Source organism: Chroicocephalus ridibundus, chromosome 11 (assembly GCF_963924245.1).
Source record: "Chroicocephalus ridibundus chromosome 11, bChrRid1.1, whole genome shotgun sequence".
Classification (NCBI taxonomy): Eukaryota; Metazoa; Chordata; class Aves; order Charadriiformes; family Laridae; genus Chroicocephalus; species Chroicocephalus ridibundus.
In genome coordinates, this window is record NC_086294.1 from 11,342,662 (window position 1) to 11,366,541 (window position 23,880).

The window sequence follows — 23,880 nt, forward strand, 5'->3', positions numbered from 1 at the left end:
GCAATCAGGAGCAACTTCGCTGCATTCAAGATAGTTACACTTCCATGAATTGCTGTGAATGAGAGGCTAAGCCAGCCCTTATCTATGACTGATAAATAAGATTAAGAAAATAATTCAGGCAAAGCAGTATGGTTTATCATAAACATCTGAAAAGCTGAGAGGAAACTACATATGTGTCAATGTAGCTCATTTGATGCTGGTACAAATGGCTTATTGAGCTCACCCAGTGTCACACGACGTGAAACTTAAATGGCTTATGTATCAGGTGAGACATAGATAGCCTAACAAAAATCCTTTCAGGCTAATAAAGTGGTAATGAATGTTCTCACGACCACCACGTTCCAATTGCCTGTTGGTGAACAAACACTGGAGTGTATTGGTCTGGTGTGATTCCTTGCTGATTTTTCTGTTTAAACATGCCTACATCAATAATTCACATGTTGTTAGGTTACATTACCTTCATTAGCATACATTACTGTCAATGCATCTACTGACATCCATATTTTTCTTTGCTGGAAGAGTGGGATGGATCTCCGGGAGTGCTATGCATGATTCAGAACTCATTAGAGTCAACGGTATTGATTTCTGCAGGCGGCGGTTCAGCTTCTGTGTGCAGTAGGCCTGGAGTTAACGGGGACTGGAGATCCCTTCACAAGAAGGAGAGGTTGTTTATGATAAAAGCAAAATAATTCACAGCCTGTTTCCTCTGCTCTTTGTCGAACAGATTCTGTTGGGGTGAGTTCACCCTGGGGCAGAGGGTCTGTTCAAAGACCTGCTAATAAGGAGTTGAGCCTCAGGTGAAAAGCTGGGGCAAAGGTTAAGTGAGAGGGCGAAATTTCAGCTTTGTACTTAGGGAAGCAAAGCTGCTACTGAATTCGGTCAGACTGTGAGCCTGAGGAAGAGGAGACAGGGATTTCAGGTCTTTCAGAGTGTATTTTTGTTTGGACTTGCCTCGCAGTCAGGAGGCGGGGTTGAAAAAAAAAAACCTAAAATTGATTTGACATTTTCTCGATGTATTGCTAAAACCTGCCAGCAGTTGATTTTGAGCTTGGGCGAGTGAGAACATAAGCCAAGGCACATCCCTGCCTCTCGCATGGGATGCCGCGTAAATGACGGGAGCCAAACCGGGTTTGGTGTTGGGGTCAGCGGGCAACAGCTCAGAAGAGTTTTTTGCTCACTCGTTTTCCTCAACGCAGTCCCAGTGCTGCTCCCTGGTAACCACAAGGAGGCAATGCCCTGCTCCCTGCCTGCCCCGGCTGCTGCCAGTCCATCGCCTGTGCCACTGCAACAGTGATCTGGTGTGCCCTGGCATTTTCCTGTAAGTGAAATCTAGAGAAAAAAAGGGGGGGGCCGGAATTTTATGCTTTTAAATGCTCCCTTTTCTGAGCTTCTCTTCACCGTTAGAGGGTATCTTCATTTAAGACAACATAAGCTCTCAGCCTGGATCTAACCTTGGGTCTGGGACAATCCAGCGTGCATCTCGCTTCAGTCTGTCTGGTAAAGGAGTGATAAACGAGTGGTAAGGCAGTAGTCCGGGCTTTGGCCAAGAGTATACTAGGTCTGTGCGGGGCAGCCCAACTGCTGTTATTGCCAGTGTGCAATAATGCCGTTTCCTGGCGTATGTGTGTTGCATGGCAAAGGTTTTCAAGCTCTGTTAATTTATAGGCTTTCTCCAGTTGAGTCTTAGACACCTGCATGCAAGTTGAAGAAAACCAAAGCTGTTGTTTGTCAGTATACTCACCTTTGCAGATGCTTAAAAGCCTGAAAATTATATTTTAAGGGCTTTAAATACCTGATTTTTCTTAATTTTAAGGATTTTTTGTAACTAGATCACTTGAGAGTCACTCTAAGTGACTCCCAGCATTAACGTCTGTAGGTGTTTCACCGTAGCTTCATCTCTTTCAAAGTGTTTTCTGTGTCTGGCCCCCCTTTCAGAGAAAGGGTAAAAAGAAAGAATATAAAAATGAGGCTTTTGCTCATGTGCTGTAATCCCTGAAGCCCATCTCTTTTCAGATAGTTCCTTGATTATAAGAAATCACACGGGGGGTGACAGGGCGAAACACCTTCTTAAAGGTATGCTTAAACTTACTGGCTGTCCTTCTGGGGATGCTTTCCTAACAGGCTTGTTTTTCAAAGTGCTGTGAGGTTAGCAGCTCCCTCTGACTTCCGCTTCGATGCTGTTGGAAAAATCCAGCTAGGAATTCAGCGGGCTTGAATTTGGCAACCTTTTTTTAAAAATTATTGGCCACTAGATTGACTATTTCTTTTGCCACCAAACGAGGATGTCCCCTCCCAAGGTTCGTGCTGTTCCTCTTGCAGGATCAGCATTCTCCTTGTTCTGTCAGCAGTTGTATGGCTGCAAGGGGAGAAATGTACCCGGGACAGTAATTTCTCCCCTAGGGTGCAAAGTCTGCTGTGTATTTATATTTATTTACTATCTTCAAGCATTTCCCTTGCCCCCTGTTCTCTTGCTGAGGTGGCATTTGCAGAAGGCAGAGACCAATGCTCTTCAATCATTTTTTTTGCGTGGCCTTTTTGCTGAAATCCATCTATGAAACAGGAATAATAGCCATCACCGGTGACAACCCCCTGACCTGGCTTTTTATGTCTCTAAATTTAATTTCTTCTGTATTCAAAAAGCAAAAAAAGAAGCCTTTTTTCTTTTAGGACCAAAGGGGAAAAGGCGAGCTGTTCACTTGTTTTCCTAGGCGTAGACAAAGTGCTTTGGCTGTAATTGTTACGTGTCTCTGCAATGATAATGCTGAAAGATATGCAGCTTTTCAGGGACCATACTGTTTCAGTGAAATTTGAAATGGGACCAACAACCGGGGACCCCTTGGTCTTATAGGCTCGCTTCAGTATAATCCAGCAGGAAATGCCTCTGTTCTGGCAGTAAAAATCCTAATTTTACATAACACAAAAGTGTATGAAAGCTATTGTCAGGGTTGAAAAAAACATCCGGCATCTCTTTTGTGGGGAAAGCTGCAGAAGGCTTATCATGTGGTCCATTGTTCTTTATTTTGAATGCATCTGGAGGCTTGAGAAATCATTTCTCTGGTGACAAATTCCTGCCATCCAACCCAAGAAAGAAAAAAATAGATCTAACTGCTCTCTTCAAATGCTTTTCCCATCCCCTGCCTCTGTCCCTCCCTGGCCGCACCCCTGAATGTCCGAGGCCACGCGCTTACACAGACTAATCAAGAGTTCCTGAAAATCCGCAGGGTCCCTTGTGTTCACAGCCTGTCCCTATTGCTTTAACAGAAAATAACGTTTTGTCCCGGCCAGCTGAGCAGGCATAATTAATAGTACGCTGGATGAGTGCTTTTGTACCTGGGGGACTACTGGCGGCTCTGTCCTGAAGCGCTGATGTCAGCCTGCCCTCTGCGAAGCCCAGCAGCACACGGCGGCTGGTGGTTTTGGGGAGCTGCATCTCGCGGTGGGGCCAGAGGCCGCTCAGCCTTCCCTGACACCAGCTGATGGGGGCAGCCGGCTGTGCTGCTGCTCACGCTGGTGGTGTGTTTGGTGGGAAGGAGCAAATGGCAAAAGGAGGGACGGGGCAGGGCTAGTAATTGTGGCCGTTGAAGGAAGGATGAGTAAAAGGGAGGAGGAGGATGCAAAGGGAAAGAAAGCGTGAATAAAAGAAAGGAGGGGAATAAAAAGAGAGCATTGCAAATAGGAAGGAACGGGCAGGCTGTCTTGCCTTTCCCCGTCCTTTGCTGTCTCCACTTGGGATACTCTGCCTCATCCTCACAAGTACCAAAGTCTGAGCCTTCCTCTCATGTGACATTTGTCCCCCTTTGCACTGTGCAAATCCATTTGTCCTCTAAATGTGTGTTTGAATGTAAACACCGCCTCTGCTCATTAAGCTGTAATAAGTATTTGCAGCAACGCTCACTCTGGCCGTGCAGTGTTTCTGGAGTAACCTTTTTGATTTTGTTTGCATGTCTTGGACAGCCCTGAGGTTCTTGGCAGCTCATGCTCCTCTTCTTTGGATACAGCTGCTGCTGGGCTGTCCTTCCCCTGTGGCACACCGAAGGCCCTGTGCATGGCCGGTCCGCTGGCGTCGGGGCTGTGCTGCCGTCCCAGCCTGCGCTCGCTGCCTTCGCGGGCACCTGGGCAGCGTTCAGGTGCCTCACTTGCATGCAGATAACGTGTTGCTGCTGCAGCTCTGGAGTATGGGAAGTCTCAGGATTTATATACCCTGTACAGAAATTTCTCGCCTTAACTGCACCGCTATCGATATCTGAATTAGGTTGTTTAAAGCTAGCTCATGTCCGTTTTCGTGAGCCCCATTGCCTCTCTTAAACCCAGTTACGTCTGCACTGCAATTCCTAGAGCTGCATTCTGCAGAAACAGCAGAAATGGACACAGGAAAAGTGTGTTAGGGTATGGATGTTTGGCTTAAGCCTCTTGCAATCTGTTCTTTATTCCAACATGAAAACCCATTGTTGCAGGTGGAAGTTATTTCAGCAAGACCGTGATGTGGACCCCGCGTACCAGTTACTTACTGGTCTGGAGAGTAAGACTGGGCAGGATTCTTGACTAGTGTAAATCAATGTAGTTTAGATGAAATCAGTGGAGCTCTGCTGATTTACCCTGGCCAATTTACCATCACTACAGCTGAGCGATTGATTCTTTTGTCTGCTTTGCTATACCCTCTCCTCGCTGAACCTACTGAAATCAGCTTTTGTCACCCCTTCACAGCCTCCTGTGGGTTCCTGATGGTTCTGGTCACCTAGCGATTTGTAGGGAGACTTAGCTGAGTAATTTCCAGGCTCCCTTTGTGCTTGTGAGCTATGCCTTTCCCTTCTCAGCGGCTTTCAGCTCCCAATGCAGCCTTTGCATTTTGTACTGCCTTTCATCGGTGATGCCAGGGCTGATTACATTTGCTGTCTTTGTCCTTTTGTGATGTTCCTTGTGCCTGGAATATCCTCCTGGCACTGATTCAGGAGACCACTTTTTTCTACCACCCTCTGTGAAACTCATTTCCAGCACAACATCCATTAGACAAGCTGATACAGGGGGAAAAAAAAGCAGTGTTTCTACTGACTGTGGCTTTCTCCATTGACTATGGATTTGATCCCCGGGCATCCTTTTTTTTTTTTTTTTTTTTAACCTTCTTTTTGCTGCTTGCTATTTCAGGCATTCCATGTATTCAAATAGTGGCTAGGATGCCATGGGGACTACCATTACCCACATTCCAAATGCCAATTTTAATATTAATCTCTGAGAAATCTGCCTGCTGAGATGTGTTCATCCTGTCGATTTGGAAGCATAGCTGCCTCTCCCATGGGATGGGACATAGTCATAATTACTTGGGAAAGTTTTTAAAGACCTAATTGTCTAAAAATCTGGGAATTTGCAGCATGGTGATTGCCAGGTAATCTCAGATTACTAGTCCATCCAGTCGAACATGTCCTGTTTTTAGCAGTAGCCAGTGCAAGGGCCAGAAGGAGGTACAGGAGACACTGCAGTAGGCATGGAGCTGCTCACGTCTACGAATGTTTCATCCTAAGCCTGCAGACAAAGAGATTGTTTTAAGCCCTGAAACATGATTTTTCCATCTCTTTTCCTATACTCCTTTACTGCTAAGTATTTTAACTTCAGCTACTGTTGGCAATGTGCACATCTCATTTGCTCTTTGAAGCTGGCTGTGTGTGAGGATTAGAGTGCGTACGTCACTGGAGAATTTTGTGTGTGAGCAGGTGGTGAATTTTAGCCATCCCTTGGCTTGTAGCACTGAAGCATAGAAACCGACTCAGTCGCAGCAGATTTAGTGCCAAGCCAGGGGGTCACCGTTGTACTATCATCATCAGTAACCGGGACAGCATGCTACAGCTGGGACTTGGTCTAAGGTCTGTCTCAGCTGTTGGTGCTCAGTTGGGTGATGAAGGCAAAGGAAACCACCATGTCGGTGCCAGTGATGGGTTTACATTTTCTGTTCTCTCTCTGCAAGGGACAAAGGCAGGCATGTCCTTGGAAGCCAAGAGTCCCATGTTCATTTAAAAGTGAGCATGACTAATCCACATGGCAACTGATGGGTGCGTTACCACCATTTTGTGGGCCTACAAAGCCCGGCTTTGAACCTGGAGGAAACCTTTCCCCTTGGTAGGAGAAACACATTTTGTTTATCTCTTCTGTCAATCTGAAAGCCACTCAGAGTGAGAGACTCTTCATTATTAATAATCCCGGGAAGTAGTATTTTAAATTTTTATGGTTTGCACTTTGCAGCACCTGAACCACAATATATTACATGCACCGTGGCAGTGAAGTGGGAATTACGGCAGGGCTGCATGTCCTTTTCCAAATGAATAATTTAAAGTTTTCACAATGCCAGTTATGTTAAATATTATTACTCATTTCTTCAGGGAAAACCACAGAGCTCAAACGCAAATATAAAGTGGCAATAAATGATGTTACATTTAGCCAGTCTGAGACAAGACTCAGAATTCATATCAGTTCATTTTCTGAAACACTTACTTCATCCCATTGCAGGAAAATCCTTTTTAAGGTTCCATGCTTAATGTGATATTTTTCCATTTGTCACATTTCCCGTCTACTCTGCTCCTTCCTCCTGAAAATAAATGCTTTTAATATAGTCCACTTGGTTAGAAGCTTGCTTTCTTTTTCTTTCAGCATCCAAAATCTCTAGATTTCCCAGCACTCTCCTACTGTTTACTTTCTCAAGGTTGTTGATGATGGATTTCCTGCTGGTGTACGCAGACTCTCATCTGTTGTTTCTCACCTCAGCACACCTATAATTTCCCAAAGCATCACTACAGAGAAGAAGCCTGGTCCTGCATTCATTAAAGCTGAGGAAAGGTTTCCTATTGATTCTAGTGGTGTCACTAGCATTAAGCCTAGAATAATAAGTGCATTTAGGTTCAGGACTCAATAAATGTATTCGCAAACAGCATCATTAGAAAAATCTTGCTGGTGTGGAGCAGCATGATAGATATGGCTTGCTGTCCTGTTGTGTTTGGGTTTTTATAACTTTCACAGGCCATTCTCTATAGACTGCTACTGAGCTCTTGCAGAAAAGCATCTGAGGGCTTGGAATCAGGAATCCGAAGATGCAAGAAGAGAATAGAAAGGAAAAACTTTTCAAGACATGGAGAGTGTTATAACATCTGCTAACCCAGGATGATTGAGGACAACAATTCTGCAGAGAGCTGCCATTTTCCATAGAGTGTCTGACTTCCTACCCATCCCAGCCATATCTCTTGCCAGCCCCTAATTCCAAAAACGTTACATTTATATGGAGGATGTGGTGGAGCTACTATTATCACTCCGTTAATGAAAACCCAAGGAAACACGGTGCGCTGTAAGTAGCATCGAGCCATGGTCTGTCTTCCTGACTCAACCACCAGTTGCTGGTGTGACTCAGTACATTACTAAGCTGGTCTTTTTTCTCTTTTTTTTTTTTTTTCCTTCTCCTCCATCAGTAATGTGGGGATACTGGGGTCATGCTGGTATGTAATGCGCTTTGAGCGGTCTTGCTGAAGGTTGCCACTGGAGCCCTGCGCATCGGTATTATAGCTGGGAAGGTGACTGAAGCCAGCTTAAGCTCTGATCTGGCCAAAGCGCTTAAATGCGCGCTTAACTTTAAATATGTGACTAATCCTGCTGTTGTTAATAGGACTACTCACATGCTTAAGTGCTTCTCTGAATTGGAAGTTAATGAGTTCAAATGCTAGATAAACTTAGTTTTGGAGGAAGCTGCAAGGACTGGCAGTGTGGATTCCCGTAATTAGACATGTCTTTTTGCTGCTCCACAGAAGCCCTTTTCTGTTTTCTTTTATTCTTACAATCAGTCTGCAAACTTCAGCTGGGAAGCAACTTTCAGAGAGCAATTTTGTTTTGGATGTAAAATGAAGGAAGTCCTAGGTAATTTATTTGTGTCCCCTTTATTGCATCTGTCATAAACAGCACAGCCTCTCTGCGGTTTAAAGGTGGGGGGTCTCTGGGAAATAGTGTGAAAACTTTAAGAATAGCAGCAACATAATCCGCAGGGAGATCCCCTGAGCTAGTATTCTTCTAGCCTCCGTCCACAGCACTGACTTTAAAGTGCTATAGGTAGGCTGGACTGAGCTGGCAGGGAGGTTGCTTTCTTTGTTGGACAATCACAATGTACAGAGTGAGGCACAGACATAAGCTGGTGCTGAATCGGGGCCTCGATAATGAGACACAAAGGCTGAAAAGTGTCCAAAAAAGTTCGAAGGGTGTTTATCCAGCAATCGCAAAGGCTCAGACAATCCAAAAAGCTGATGGGACTGTTCTTGCTTTTTAATATTAATTCGCAGGTGTGCCTGTTGCTTCATGAGAGGAGGAAGGATGATGATGATGATGATGATAATAATTCTCCTCTGCCCCAGTCAGGTCATGGCTAGGGATGTCAATTTAGAACAGCCAGCCCCATCTCACCATGAGGAGCATGACCTCAGACAAGCCTTAGGGAGCATGCAGGAGGAGGTGAGAGCCAAGGAGGCAAGTGCAGAGAATGGGCAGAATGGTGCTGCAGTGAGGGTCGAGAGGGGGCTGATTGTCTTTTTTGGGAGTATTCAAGTGACTACTTGTCCATTTAAGCACGGGTTGGGTTGTTTGCATTTATTGTCTGGCCAGAGCACAGCCAAGCAGTGCTGCCAGCTCTGGGGGTTACCCCCTTACAGCAGTTCATCACCACCGTAACAGCATTGCAGAGAAGGGAATGAGGAGCTGGGCATTTCTTTCACTGCAGTTTGCTTTGAGTCACAATCAACACAGGACCCCGATGTTATACTCCCTTTCACTGGTTTCAATCAAGAATAACTCTACTGAAGTCAGCAAAGCTGCAAAACAGACAAGAAGAGTGAATGGGGATCGTTCTGTTTGCTGTGGTTTGTAATAAACGCCAGTCGCTCTCCCAGGAAACCTGTCGTGGTGTGAGATGAATGTACCTTGTTTGCATTGAAACAGTGGGATTCTGGGCTCTGATGGAACTGCTCTGGGGCAGCCGGTGATAAATGAACACTGATCATTGCGCTGACTGTGGAGTCAGTGGGGTTTTTATTGCTGTACATCCAACAGCAATTTGGTTAGAATTTCTGGAAGACTTTACTGCCAGCAAATTTTTTCTCAGTGGCAAAATGCAAAGAAAAGGTGAAAAAGGAGCGATGGCAGGGAACAGGGAAGAAGGCAAGTCTTCCTTCCCACCCAACCCAGATCAGGAAACTGGAAAATGAAAGCAGAACAAACAACCAAAATAGCAAAACCCCAGTAATGCTAAAAATACAGAAAAATTTCTTTGTAAGATGAATTACTCCTTTTCTAAATTTGCACTTTGATTAATACTTTGTGCTTTAGAAAAGTTCTTTTGGGTTTTGACCAGCTCTTGTTTGAACTTGTTTGAGGCACTCACAAGTGACACATGCATGGGAGGCTGTCAGCGTAGCAAATGCTCCGCTCAAAACCGCGTGGGGGGGTGTGTGTGTGTGTACCTGTGTATTACCATCTGACAGCGTTCGCTCCTCTCTCTGGGTGCTGCGAAGGTAGCCCTGACTGGGGTGGTCTCACTCGTGCAGGAGGCTCAAGGAGTGTGATGAACGCAACTCCATTTCCAGAAGCCTTTGCGTGGGCATCCTGATGGCAGCTTGTTGGATGGAGAGGGGGTGAATGTTGCCGGAAAAGTGGGATCCACGCTCGGGCTTATTTATTTAGACTGTAGGGGACTGAACAAGAGGTAGCGCTTTTCTTCTAAATGTATGCCCCATGCCCTCAGCAAAATTGCATTTTTATCGTTACTGCCACAATATTGAATGCTCCCCCCACACTACAGGTTTTCAGCTTTCTGTTTGCCCTTTGTCATTGTATTTCTGTGCTCTCCTTTAAAGAGGAGACCTTACTGACTGCCCCGTCTTTCTTCTGCTGAGTAATTCCACCAGCTGTCTGACAAAGATACTTCTGGAGAGCAGATATTTAGCTTTTGCAATGCCAAAAGGCGTTTAGCAAAGGTAGTTCTTACCTCCTCTGCTAAAGCTTTTTGATACCTCTGCAGATCTCTCTGCAAAACACTGACCAGCAGGATCCCTGTGGCTCTGCGTACACAGACATTTCACTGCTGGCACAGTCAGCGAATTGTGCTTCAAGTAGCTTCTGATCTGGCTGGGGACTGAGCTCACTTATTTATTCACAGACGTGGTAGACATTGCTACTGGACTTGAATCTGATGCCTTGTGAAGGGTTGTGTGGGCTTATTTTCAGTCTCATGCTGTATCCCTGTAGACAGCACGGTTCAGGCTTATAGGATATTGGTTGAATGCAACAACAGTTTAAAAATACCCATAAGGAAAGTGCCATTAATAACAAAGAATGGAAGAAATTTAAGAAACAAGTAAGGCTTTTATTTTTTTTTTTTCTTACATTCTGGCTTCATGGTCCTTTATTAAGACCTAATTTAGAGTTTGCGTAAAAGCAAAATATATTTTGCTTTTTGTATATTTTGTATATTTAAAAATTTTGCCTGCAGTAAGATTTGTATCAAGCAGGAAGCATGAGTTTGGGAGAGCTGGGTATTGTGACTGGTAGGTTCGAAAACAGAATGAGTGCAATTTCTGAACGCCGGTTGGCAGGTGTGGATGGCTGACACACTGTAATTTACTGTACGGGGTTTACAAAAGGCCAGCGGGAAGACTGGAAAGGTCGGGGGCAGCTGCATGGAGTCCTGAGTGCACTTGGCTCCTTTTGAGTGAGAAAATGAAGTTATTGCCTGTTTGTAACTCAGGGCTAACCTCGGCCAGTTCATCTTGGCTGGAGGGGGAGCTTTGCTGTGTTTGGTCCGTGATATCCTGGTCTGCATTTCAGAGCACAGTGGGGTTTGATTCAGTAGAAGGTTCAGAGTAGGGTCGGGGTTCATCCCAAACCCGCCAAATCAAGCTTGTCCCCGTGTGTCATTTCTCATCATCTATGTTGTATCATCAGAAATCCTGAGTTAAAAAATGTTAATATAAATATATTTGGGTGGTTTTTTATCCCCTCTTCTTACCAAGTCTTAATGTTGCAAATGGTACTGTAATAAATATTATTGAGAGCGATATGCTGAAGGATGTAAATATTCATCAGTCTTTAATGATTTGCATTTGAATCCAGAAAATTGGCTTATGACTCCTCACTGATTTTCTCTCAGTCTGATTTTCACACAGCATTAAGTGCAGGAGGATTAAATACCTGGGGTTTTTTCTGGTCCAAACCAGACTTTGCTATCTTCATTTGGAAATAAGTTCTTCATTAGCTAGTAGCTCAACCTTGTGCATCACTTAATCTTTTTCAATCCTTCCAGACTTTTTGTTTCTGACAGTGAGCTTTAGGATCACTCTCATATGAACCAGTCACCACTCCTGGAGTATTTATTTTTCACCTTGGCGAGGCTGTTGGCTGCGTAGTCCTGCAGTTCAGAATGGGAGGTCAAAAAGAGGAAGTGTTGGCCCTGGGATCGAGAACTTCAATATTCTTTCTATCTTTTTTGGTTTAATCTATCCGAACCTTGCAAACCACACCAAACCATTGTATGCTTTGTGGACCTTGTCCTTGGATTGAGGAATCCTGTGCAGAGGCTCCTGTGTGCTCACAAGCGCAGCCCCCCTCTCTAGGGATGAGCTCCAGCTCTTGGCCAGTGCCAAGGGCCGTTGTGTCTTCTCTTGCCTTTTCCAGCTAGAGTAAGATAGTGTGGCTATGCTGGCAAGCTCTCACGACGCTATTTAGCTGCATAGGCTCGTGGGTGGGTAGTCTTTTAAGATTCTCATGTATAATGGGATGGACGCGCTCACTCCTCTGAAGGGCTGTTAGTTTCAGAGCACAGCCCCGATGCTCATCCCCTCTGGGAGCAGTTGGCATTAGGTGTTACCTTTTCTGTATTTGCAGTGGGTACGTCTTACCCAAAATATTTAGGGTCATTCTAGATTACAAATAAATTCAATGTAGATTGATGATGCAATTTTGGTAATTTGACTGTATCCTTTTAAAAGCCACTTGCGGCTTCTCCATTGGCGTAAGACACCTCATTTTTATAAGATTAGTAGGACCTGGATTAGTCAGCAAATGACACTTCTGGGGAAAACCCAAGGTGATAGTATGAGATTAATATTGATAATCTGGAGCCTGAATAAATGAGACACCAAATAGCCTAAATTTAAATTGGCTTCAGTGGAACTTGTTAGGATGGGGCTTTTAATAAGTGAGGCTCTTCTTTAGGATGGGCTGTTACTCTGCGTGTTCTGCCTGTTCAATACGGTATAAAAATTATATGCCTAGTCCTAAACAAAAGTGGGGGTCAAGTATTTTACTGTCAGTTATTTTAAGATTCAATGAGATATAGGCTCATTGTCTTAGGTCTTAGTTCCCGAGGGTATGATGAGTTTGTGTTAATTTATGGTTCTCAGGTACTTGTGCAGGTCCAGGGTCTGGTTCATATAGAAAAGCTTAGATAACAACAACAACAACAACAAAAAAAAGGATGTTGTGTGCAGAAACCTTAAAAGTGTTGATATTTTCCAGGTAATTGTGAAAACAAGAACAGAATATCAGCCTGACCAGAAGAACAAAGGAAAACTCAGAGTGCCCAAAATTGCTGAATTCACAGTCAGTTTCACTGATGGTGTAACAGAAAGACTAAAGGTAAGAAATGGTTATTCTGCTGCCTTCTGATGCAAATGCCATTCATTTTAAAATAACTGAATCAAAGTGACAGTAAAGACGTAACAAATTTAACACTCCACTCATCACTAGGGTCAAAGAGGGGTTTATCTGCATGAGTATAAAGCTTTATTTTCTCGTTTGGACAGGCATGAAAATACTTTCATAACTAGATCTAAAGTAGGAAATGTTTTCCTTTTCCCGGGAAAAGTTATGAAAATCTTTTACAGCCCAAACTGAACGTAAAACAAGTTTGAATCTTTTTTCTTCTCAAACATTTGTGTTTAAGAGGAATAAAAAAATCACAGTGAAGACTGATTGAAATAGTTTGTTTTGCCTTTTAAAAATTCTTTCGTCTGTAGTCAAATAACCCTTTTCATATTTAAAATATTTTATTATTATAGATTATTATAGATTAAAAGCCATTTCAAACTGGATAAGAAAAGAGATATTAGACAAGTATCCAAGCATATCCTGTCCTGTAAGCAATTTTGCTTCACAGGAGTTGGAATTTTCTGATGAAAAATGTTTCCTTGAGAAATTTTCAACAGGCTCTACTCAAACATGGAAAGAAACTCATGAATTATTGAGCGCCCTCAGTTCCTGTTGACTGCAGCATGTTAGAATGGCTCAGTTCCTCCTAAAATTAGACTCCAAGTGCATAGCTGCTAACATTTTCTCCCTTTTCATTGAGAAGATACGGGGCTTTTCCTGAACCTCAGAGCATGGGAGTGATAAAAGTGTGAGATCTGATTTCACATTTCCAAAGTCAGCAGAAATATCAATGATTTGAGTAGAAAACAGAGAGAGCAGGCAGTGCCTAGCTATAGTCCTGCTCCTTGAAAAGCTAGGATTGGGCTTATAAATTTTTGTGAAAGGGTATCATCCTTGACAATTGTGAGGAATTGACTCAAAGAACTGAATAGTCTTTCATTTGGCCCAATTTCCTTAGTTTTGTGAGAAATAAAAAAAAAATATTATAATTATTTTCTAGTAATTTAGAAGAAAGCTATCACTTTTAAAATTGGAATGTGATCCAGAAAAAATCGTTACCATTCATCCTTGATAAACTTCAAGATGAGTCTTGTTCAACTGGGTGAAAGGAGAAATGTTTAGCTACTCTTTTCTGAAGCACTGCAGAATGGCACTGTTTCTGTTTTTTCCAGAAATTCACTAACATATTTTGCAAGGACAATTCTGTTGCTTCGATCCAGGATATTTAAAGGCATAATTTATTCTTAAGAGGTCTGTGAATAAATGTTTATAGCTTCTTGGGTTTTTTTTTCAGTGGACATCACATGTTGTGATCTAAATTACTTACCAGGGGCTTACACGCTGTTGATTTTGACTGAATTCTTTGGTGATCTTATTGCGTTCATAGTACCTATTTACCACCGATAGTGACTCTCCGTTGGTGCCGCTAGTAAAGTAAACAGCGAATTAGCCACAGTAAAATCCCCGGTCTTGGAAACCGCAGCAGACATTTTCCAGTGTGAGCAACATACAAATCGGAACCAGACACGATGTGCCTGAGAAACACCAGTAAATGTAGAGTCTCCTGGAAGTGACGTGTTGGCTTGTGACCCGCAATAAATGGCATTGTTGGTATTGTAAGTAAGGGTGCTTCACTGGGTATTTAAAACTTAACCCTGCAGCCCTGAACAGTGTTAAGGTCAGTGTCAGACCAAGTCTTAATGCCATCAAAAGATCTGGCCTTGTTATTTAAAAAAGCAATCGAGGATCTCTCATCTGTACACGCTGTGTATGCTGGAGGCCCGTAAGTTAGATAGCTCATCCACTGCCATGGATAAATCTCATTTCATCTGCACCTTCTAGACAGTATCTTATTTTTCACATTCTTCAAATGGCCAACTTGCCATTGCATTCCAGCCTCTCCTTGCAATGTATTTTTTCCTCTCCCCTTCCTATTTTTGGAGCAGTTCCCGCGTTGCTGTCACCCGTGTGTGCAGGAGGAGGCTCCAGCTGCGTGCACAGCACGCGCAGAGGTTTAAGCCGCCTTCCCCTGTCCTGCGCGGTGGGGGTGGCTGTGGAAGCCGTGCCTCTTCCTATCCAGCCTGGCAGTGTGACAGTTTCATTTTTAAGCTATTTCCTTTCCCCAAAGTCCATATGATTTCCATTCTCTGCTCTTCAATGTCAACTTATTAATCACTCAGCCTCTCGTCTAATACTGGATAAGACTATAAGCCTCTCCCTGCCTGCTTTTCATAAGGCTTCCATGTATCATATTAAGTTTGTAGTATTATTTCCTGACAAAAATGAGCTGAGATAATAGGTAATATTTCATTACCTTTTGTACGTTTTTTTTTTATTGCATCACATTTTTATACCAGTGCATATTTTTAGTGCAGTTATTAAAAATACCGCCCTCTGGTTCTAAGCAGGCCTATTATCTGGTACTGATGAAATCATTTTACGTTTGTTTTTTGTAAGAGGGAATAATAGTAAATACTTAACTTTTATTATCTCAGTTTGGCTACACTTTTAAAAGCTTAAAAAAAGATAATATAGATGAGATCATCATCTTTTCTTTTGCTGGCTGGCTGCTTTGTATAGCTTTCCAGTATGTGGTGTGTTGGAAATACGATCCACACCTTCTTGCTAACGCATTGGTTAAATTTATTCATTCTCGAGCCAGGCTGTTGGTGGCTGTACACTACCAAAAGCAAGTAAATCATCACACTGATTTCTGCAAGAGAAATGATGGAGGGAAAGGCAAAAAGTCTATCCAAGTGTAGATGATCCATTGGTTTAGTGCCCTCCAAATATGTGGGATCTGTATGGGAAATGCATGTACAACTAGTGAGAGTCCACAGCAATGCCTGAATTCAAGGGGTTTCATAGGGAGCGATTTTGCTACTATGGTTCTGCTGATCTGTGTGTAAGGAGCAATACATCTCAGTATGTGGTACCCGGATGCTGGGGAAAGAGATAGGACAGTAAGAGGGTGCAAAGAAATAGCCAAGAGGTCCTTTCCTGTCTTCTATTGCACGACTTTGGTATCCCAGAGCACACAAAGTGAGATGTCTTGTATTTTATTTTTCACCCAAAGCGTAGAATTAACATCCATTTAAACGGAAATACAGCAAAGTGAATCTTTGTCATTACTAAGTATTTGTGGAAAAATGCTGCTGGGACTCCATGTTTATGACTGTGCTCCCCACCCACTAATAATCTCTCTGGAGGGATTTTTAACATTCCTGTTTCAATCAATGAAGGGTTTTTCTTTACTTCCGGTCACTTTGGTATGGGAATGTTCTCAGGGAAGAAGGAAACTCTTTCCAAGTTCTTGTTTGGTTTTATGCTTTTTTTTTTTTCTGTGTCATGTAGCTGCATTATACAGAAGAGCAGGATCTCTGGGGGAAATTTTGGGACCATATGAACATGGCAGTCAAATCCACAGATGGCCTTTATTCCGCCTTTTGGGTATCTTTTATTGAAGAGTCTAATGAATTATTAGCCAACTTTCTCGCATGAGCAAGCCAAAGCCAGAATCTAAGCTTATGCATGCATATTTTTCATCCATCCAGAATAGCACAGATCTAAGCTCTTTAATTAATCGTAAAGAAGAGACTGTCCCTAGGCAACGGTTCTTATTTCACACTACCTCTTCCAGGAATTTTAGATAGCTTCTGCAACGTGTCACATCTCCTAATAGATGAGATTATGATTCTCTATAGCTCAGCACACAGTGTCCTGGAAGTTTGACCAATTAGGCTTATTCTTCAGATGGATGAGTCATTCCATACATACTTTATAACAAATGTTTAAATAGTTGTGTGTAGATGGGTTATAAGAAAATGATGTTAATGTAGTGTTATGGTTGAGCTGTCCATACATAAAAGAAATTTCTTTTATCGTTTTACTCCTCCACAGAGAAGCAATGATAAGCAATGATTTTTTTCTAAGCTGACTGGCAGTGATTTATAGACCTTGCCTCCTCCAGGCTGTTTATGCCTTTTGAGTGTGTCTCTCTAGGAGGTTTCTGAACTGCAAAGACCATATTTTGCAGTAATGATGTATATCAAGGTTTCTCAGTCTGGCAGGGAATAATGTCTGGTGTTTGCCTTCCATTTTGTGTGCTTTGAAGGTAGTGCATGTCATCCAGTGATGACACTGAGGTGCACTAGAAAAGGTCTGCAAATATGATGATGGTCTATCATAGAATCACGTTCCTTTGTGGGACAACAGATCGAACCCTTTGCATTTGAGATAGGGCTTACTGCTGCTTCTTGCCAGTGATATCCTGTGTTACAGCTTTTAAGAACAATCTCTCATATGCAAGTATCTTCATTCTCATAAGTTTCTGCCCTTATTTCTTTCCATCAATACTGAAATGAGATCAAATGCTCTTTTGCTTTTCAAGCAGATTATCCATTGACTGAAAAGTCTTGTTACTTCTGGAGGACAGGTTTTCCAGTGACAACTTTTGTCTTCCAACCAGTCCAGATAACACAGAAATCAACCAGAAGCACTTATAAGGTGAAGAGTGGGTTTCTGCCCACTTCCTTGACTGCCGCTTAGGTGGAGCTTGTGTTCAGCACCCTGCTTAAGAAGAAACAAGCTGGAGAATAGTTGCTGATGGATTTTGTACTTGATGCGGTCACACCCAGGGACTGTAGGTAGCCCTGTGCTAGCCCTGACTTTGCCCAGATTTTTCTGTCTCTGAGTAGCGCAGGAAGGGCACTGGAGCGGCCTTTCAGCATAGGCTTACAACACAGAGCGTCGGGTTGACACATGCAACTGCCAGCCGGTTACTGGTTTTGTGCAAATTGCTCTCGTTATTACACAAGTAAGTTCACGTGCAGCCAGTTTGAGCTCTGCTACCACTAAATGCCATAGAGTTATTCATTAGTGCTTTTTCCAGGAGACAATGATTTCATAACTATTAGCTGGGTGATAGTTACCTGCCATAGCTATCTGACTTCTCAAGTCTTCTAGAGTTCCTTCCTTTTCATGGATCATTTTCTTGAGAAAGCTGAAATTTTCGGTCTCTCAGAGTTGGAATAATTAAACCATGTACTTGTCTTTAACAGAACAGGTTGAGATTGGGTATACTGGGGGAAAATTGAGATATTTAAGACATTTTCTTGTGAGCAATTTATCTAACTGTATTTTTATGATTTTTACATCTGCAAGTATTGATCATTACATCACTGAAGAAGACTGGAAACTTCACTCTTGTTGCTAGAAGTTGGCAAGATCTCTTTTCAGAGTCACTGGCTGTGTAATCTGTTCCTGTTGAGTATGCAATGACAATACATTTCTTATCATTAGATAAACCCTCTCCTCCCTCCACCCTGAAACTGCTCTGATACATGCAGATCCAGTGGATGTAATAATTCACCACACTTTTCATCAGGTTCTTAAAATGTAGTGGAACCCATTCAAATGTTTCTGTTATTGAGATGCTCATACTGAAACAATTGTTTTCCTCTGACCTAATCTGAAAGATTTAGAACAAAATCGGTTTGTCTCCAGCCACACCCCATGAAACAGACATTGATGCAATAATTGTTCATTATCAAAACCAAGCCAGTATCTGAAATACTTGACTCCTAATTAAGAAAGATTTTTCTGGGCCAGGGCCAGAGCTTGATTTGCTGTTGGTAACAGCTTTGCTGAAATGGAAGATGCTTTCCCTGCTTGCACCACTAGAATCCGACCCATTGAACCCTCAGGTTATTCAGCTAGATCTTGTCTGTGACGTGAGGATCCTTCCACTGCATTGCAGTTGAGAGGAAAGGAAGGTCCCGGGCTTGTATGCTTGTGGAGGAAGGTGGCGAGCAGGTCTTGATCACTTTATTTCTGTGGGTAAGGTCCACTGAGACGTGAGCACAAGGTGTCTTGTACAGCGTGGCGCAGAGAATTGCTGTGTGCCTCTGGACTGCCAAATGACTGCATCGTGAGCATAGCTTTGAGAAACACCTCATTTCCCTGAACGCACACAGTTACCTACCTGACCACCCTGCCCTTGTTTTTAAAGGGCACATCACCACTGCGGCTGTCTAGGTGGCAGCTCTCCCTCGCTCTGCTGCACACACACACACAGAACCTCAAATGTAGCATTCCTCTCCTTCTGCTCCCCCTGCACGTCCTTCCCAAACTCCCCTTCCATGCCATGCTTCCTGCAAACTTCTCCATAGGATGTTCTGCCTTCACCTGTAGGCTATTGCTTTATGCTGGTAGTTCTTCCTCTAACCTGCAAAGGAATGAATCCTGGAAAAAATGGCATGGGGCTTTTCATTGTGCCCATTCAATAGCTGAATAAATTTAAAGATTCCTTTAATTGTTAAGTTACCAGAGGGCAGGAGTAACTCAGAGAGAAAGGACTCCTCTGAGTTTGAGCAGGACAATTTTCCTTACTGCTTTTTAATACTAACAATAACAATGTTTCCATGGTGACTGCCACATCACGTCGGTTATCTGGAAGATGCAGAGTGGCTGCTGAAAGATCCCATTACACTGACTAATGTGAGTGGTACTCGAGGGAGGGAACACACTCTAATACACAGAGATTTTTCTCACTTTGGTGATAATTGTTAATGTGGCTGAGATGTTGTTTCCAGGCTGCGCAGCGCTCGGATGGGCTGTGTGATCCAGGAGAACAAGGGACAAAGCAGAGGGAAATCAGAAAGGTGGCAGGCACAGGGGAGCAGTGGCAATAGCACCTTGTTGCACTGGCAGCAGCATCGGGGATGGTATAGTGGTGTCCTCTTGAGCCTTGCATTCAAAGAGGGGCTTGGAGAGGTGTCAGTATGAAGGGGTTGATTTCAGTCTCCAGGGACTGATTTGGAGGCTTATTCCTTTGGGAGTTCCCAACTATCACCAGGCAGTCTCCTTTCCCAGTGGGCTTAGGTGCCCGGGGCATGCCCTTTTTGCAGGGGTGTCAGGCAGCCCTCACTTCACCTAAGTCTTCTCCAGACAGTGATGGAGCGAGTTGTCTCTGGATGCACACTTTTCCTTGTCCTTGGAGGTTGAGTATTTTCCACTGCAATGCAGAGGGTCACAGTTTCTCCTTTCTCCCAAATCCACCGCCCAGCCCTGCCTGGCCTTGTGTCTGCTTACATCTGCATGGACTCAGACTCTCACGTCTGTGTCTGAAAGGAAGTGAGAAATGTTGCTCATCATCTTTCTGCCTGAGCTCAGAAATCATTCTTCTCTTTCTCTGGCTGTAATGGGCAGAGAAGAGGATAGGTCATATCTGTCCTAGCTGGTCTCACAGCTTGCATGGAGGTAGATTGATGGAGCCATTTGTGATCATCAGTGACAATTTGGAGCTGTGAGGATGAACCGAATGTGGATTTGTGGCCCAGCTGCCAGAAAACAGATATTTCTGATCACATCCCCAGGTATGGTACTATGAACCCTGCAAGCTTTCCCCTCTCTAGGTAAAAGTCTGTGGGTTTTGTAGGAATTCCCAGCTAATACCTGGCTTTCTGGTACAGGCTTGGTCCCAAGAAGGTAAAGCCAGGAAGAGCTTCCATGTTGAAAACACATGCAAGAAAAGTATATTTTGATTTAACTCAAGTGCTCTATACGACTGGGTTAGGGACCACCTGGCAAAACAAAGGGGGGAAAAAAAAGGCTTTTATATGAAATGGTTCATTCTTTAAAGTGTATTCTTGGTTTATATTCTTTCTCACAGAAACAAATACACATACTCTTTTGCAAAGTCAGATAAAACACCTCAAATATATTTTATTTTTGCCATCTGCGAGCACTGACACAGTAATCAGCTGAAGAGGTTTGTTCGGGGTTATTTTTTTCCTTTAATTGATTTTTGGAGAGAAGAAGAAAGTTAATTGCTATGCAGAAAATGTCTAAAAATGGAAGTCACAGAGAATATTCACATGACTAAGGGTTTGTAGGGTAGACCTGCTGAATATAAATTCTCCAGACTGTGATATATTGGAGAAAGAAAGGAGTAAGAGAGCAGAAACCTCAACTGACCCTTTGCTTTGGAACAAAATGCTTGAAAAAGATTTTCATAAGTGACTGCATGGAGATACCTGTTCTGTTAATTACAAAATGTAATCGCAGTTTCCATTTAGTCTGAATGATTTTTTTACACTGCATCTTTGTCTTCAACAATACAGTGCCATGTTTCGTGCCGGTACCTCTGCCACCCCACAGTAAACCCTATTTGTTGGGTAATTTTCTTGTCAGCATTTGAGGTGGAATGAAATATGCTTAATGCTAGTTTGGCTAATGTAGCAAAAGGGACCGAATCGGACGGAGGAGGACAGAGTTTTCAGCTGACTGAAGCCAAGGAAATGTTTATTGAGTGTTGTGAAGTGCATTTTGAGTCTTGTAGCCAAACCACAGAATGCTAAAAAAAAAAAAAATAATAATCAGGGAAGTTAAATGCTTCACTCATACGTTTTTTTTTCCATGTAATGTTTCATTCTCTCTATTTATAAAGCAGCACAGGCCGCTGATTGAATGTTAAACAGACCTGAGCTCCCTCTTGTTAGTACTTGCAGATGTATTAAGCCTGTTGGGTCAGATCCACAGCTAATGGAACTGGCCTCATGCCTTTGAAGGCATCATAATCAGCTAGATTATTCATTTTTGTTGTTTGTTTTTAAAAGAGTAGCTTTTGTAAGTCATTTGCAACAATAAAGCTTCACATTTCTAATTTAAAATGGAAAGGCTTTTAATTCTTAAGTTACCCAGGGGACACTTTGCTCGCCAAGTTCTCACTTTGTCCTTGTATGAAGCACCCACATAATAAGAATAAGTTTTTTAAGAGAAATGGGTGTGCTGGACCATGAATGCTGCTATATTATTAGCTTTATTTCCTGCCCTGTGATGGTAGACATAGATGCTGAAATGCATGCGAATATGTTGACCTTCTTAAAGGAATGAGCTTCCAATTGATTTTTTTTTTTAACCACGGGAGCGCACTGAACAAAGGTGTTTTAATTTGTGCGAGCTTGACCTTCGATTTCCTTTTATCTAAGAAGTCCATGGGACTGACGAGTGGTAGGGAAAAGTTATCTTCTGCCCTGGCATATAAAGAGCTTAAATTGTTCTGGGCATTTTTAAATCCAGTCTTCTGTTGTTGATGGCTGATGAGGAAAATGGTTGTGTCACATGTAAAATCAAAATATAAGAAAGCAATGGAAGAGGCAAATACACAAGAGAACTTGCCTGGAGGAATACCATTTTCTGCCTTAGCCCAGTACATCGATACTCAAGTCTGAAAGGTTTGCTTTGAAAATTGCCCTAAAACCAGCCTGATCCTTGGCCGTGGGGTGGTGTTGGTGCTTGGGTGGTTCTGCACACACAGCCCAGAAACAGCCAAGCTTTTGGGGACTTAGGTGCTTACAGCGTTGGGTGGCTCTTGCTGGGGTGTCGGTGAGTACCAGAGGGGGCAAGCTGTGGAGCTGGGCCAGGAGTGTGTGTCAGGTGTCAAAGAAAGCCAGTATCAGAGCAAGGAACACAATCTGCATTGCCCAGGTCTGTTGCCATGTGCCAGTCCCTGAACCTGTTCTTACTCAGGACTCCTGATGCTTTCCCTGCACCAAATCCAATGTGAGGGAAGCAGGGACAGGGGAAGATTTTGCATGTATGAGACTCTTCAGAGGTTGAGTCTTGGCAGGCAAAGGGTAGGCAAGAAGACATTTTATTGATTACTTGATTTATCTTGTATTCCTGTTAATGCATTTAAAAAGGGCCCTTGATGAGCTGAGGCATCCATTGTCATGTCCCACGTGAAGTGACCGGAGGAAATGTCACAGCCAAGGCTTTGCACAATGCAATGGGAAATTGCAGCATGTCACTGATGAAGGGTTAGCAGTGGAGATGATGTATCTGTCTGCTGCAATCCCACTAATTGAAAAACCATCTCAAATTAGTGATCTGAAAAGAAGCTCAGCTCATGAAATGGTATGTCAGGTGTTATTACGACTAAGGGTTTGGGAAGAAAAGCACCTTTATAAGCAGTGTTCCTGAATCACCCCACTTGTTTAATTTTGGGGTTTTGTTTAATTTTTGCTTCTTTACTTTTGAAGATAGCAGAGTCACAGAAATAAGGAGGGAATGACAGTTGAAAAGGGAAGAAAATATTCTTGTAGGAGGAGGGGAAAAAGACCTTTAAACACCTGTATGGTCTGCCAAAAAGGCCATGTATTTGTTTGGTATTCCTAGAAACAATATTATAGCATCTCAATATACCAGCCTATTCTGATGAAGGATTTTTTTTTTTTTTGACATTAAATGACAGAAAAGAAAAAGCAACAGAGCTTTTTATTTAACTAAGTGGAATTTCAGTCATATTCAATGGTGGAAGCATCCTTATTGAAAATGGCATTTTCGAACTTCCATCCATAAGGAGCGGGGGCTTGGAAACTGAGCCATGAATTTTCCATTCAAGGGATTTGACTTGGCACAGAAAGACGTCATGCAGACCGCAGCTGGCACCAGACACAGTTAAAAAGATCTGAGGCTATTAGTGCCTAAACAGCCACTAGAAATTATATTACATGATGGAGACTGGCTAATATAATTGAGCCAGCTAGTTATTGTGTGCATAATTTAATTATTTGACAAATTGCTTAGAAACATGGTGTTCTTGTTCCACACTCATGCTGCACTCACAGTGTTACAAGGCGCAGAGCAGAGGAATTGCTAGTGGGTACATGGTCATTCTCAGAAGGTAGATGTTTCTTTTTAAGATTTGCAAACTTGGAGAAGGTCACTGGTGTAGCCATGGTGGGTGGCGTACGCAGAGATGGGTAGAGCCAACAGGGACATGGCTGGGGTAGCAAATGGGCTCAGAGACAGCTAGTGCTGCTTCAAGGGGATACCTTTGAGGCTTTGGGGTAGCTGGAGAAATGACCCTCTCTTTACTCTGTGAGTCTTTTGGGCTTTGACTGCTGGGCTGTGTGGGCTGAAAGGAACACATGAAATAGTGGAGCAGATGTGAGCTGGTTTTGGACCCCGAGATTATACCATCCTCATGGAAGGTGTTCAATGTTCTTAGAAGAACTGGGGCCATTTTGGTTTATGGTTATGAGTTCTAAGATAAAGGACCAAAAAGAAACCCCCTTAAGCTTCATGTAAGAAGCCATGGAGCACTAAGGAGTATTTTCCCATAACTCTGAAGATTTAGATACATGACTTAAGGACGTTTCCCTCTTACAAAGCATCTCCTAGGATATGCTACTTAAGAATCTGGACACCATCTGG

The 23,880-nt window shown here is 43.0% G+C and overlaps 1 protein-coding gene across 1 annotated transcript in view; it reads left to right on the forward strand.

Annotated features, from left to right (window-relative positions):
- The window catches only part of NSG2 (neuronal vesicle trafficking associated 2), a 37,828-nt gene that overhangs the window by 2,043 nt on the left and 11,905 nt on the right, over positions 1-23,880 (forward strand). The window contains exon 3 of the mRNA XM_063349324.1: positions 12,529-12,648. Coding sequence (XP_063205394.1) covers positions 12,529-12,648 — 120 coding nt within the window. The remainder of the gene's footprint in view (positions 1-12,528; positions 12,649-23,880) is intronic.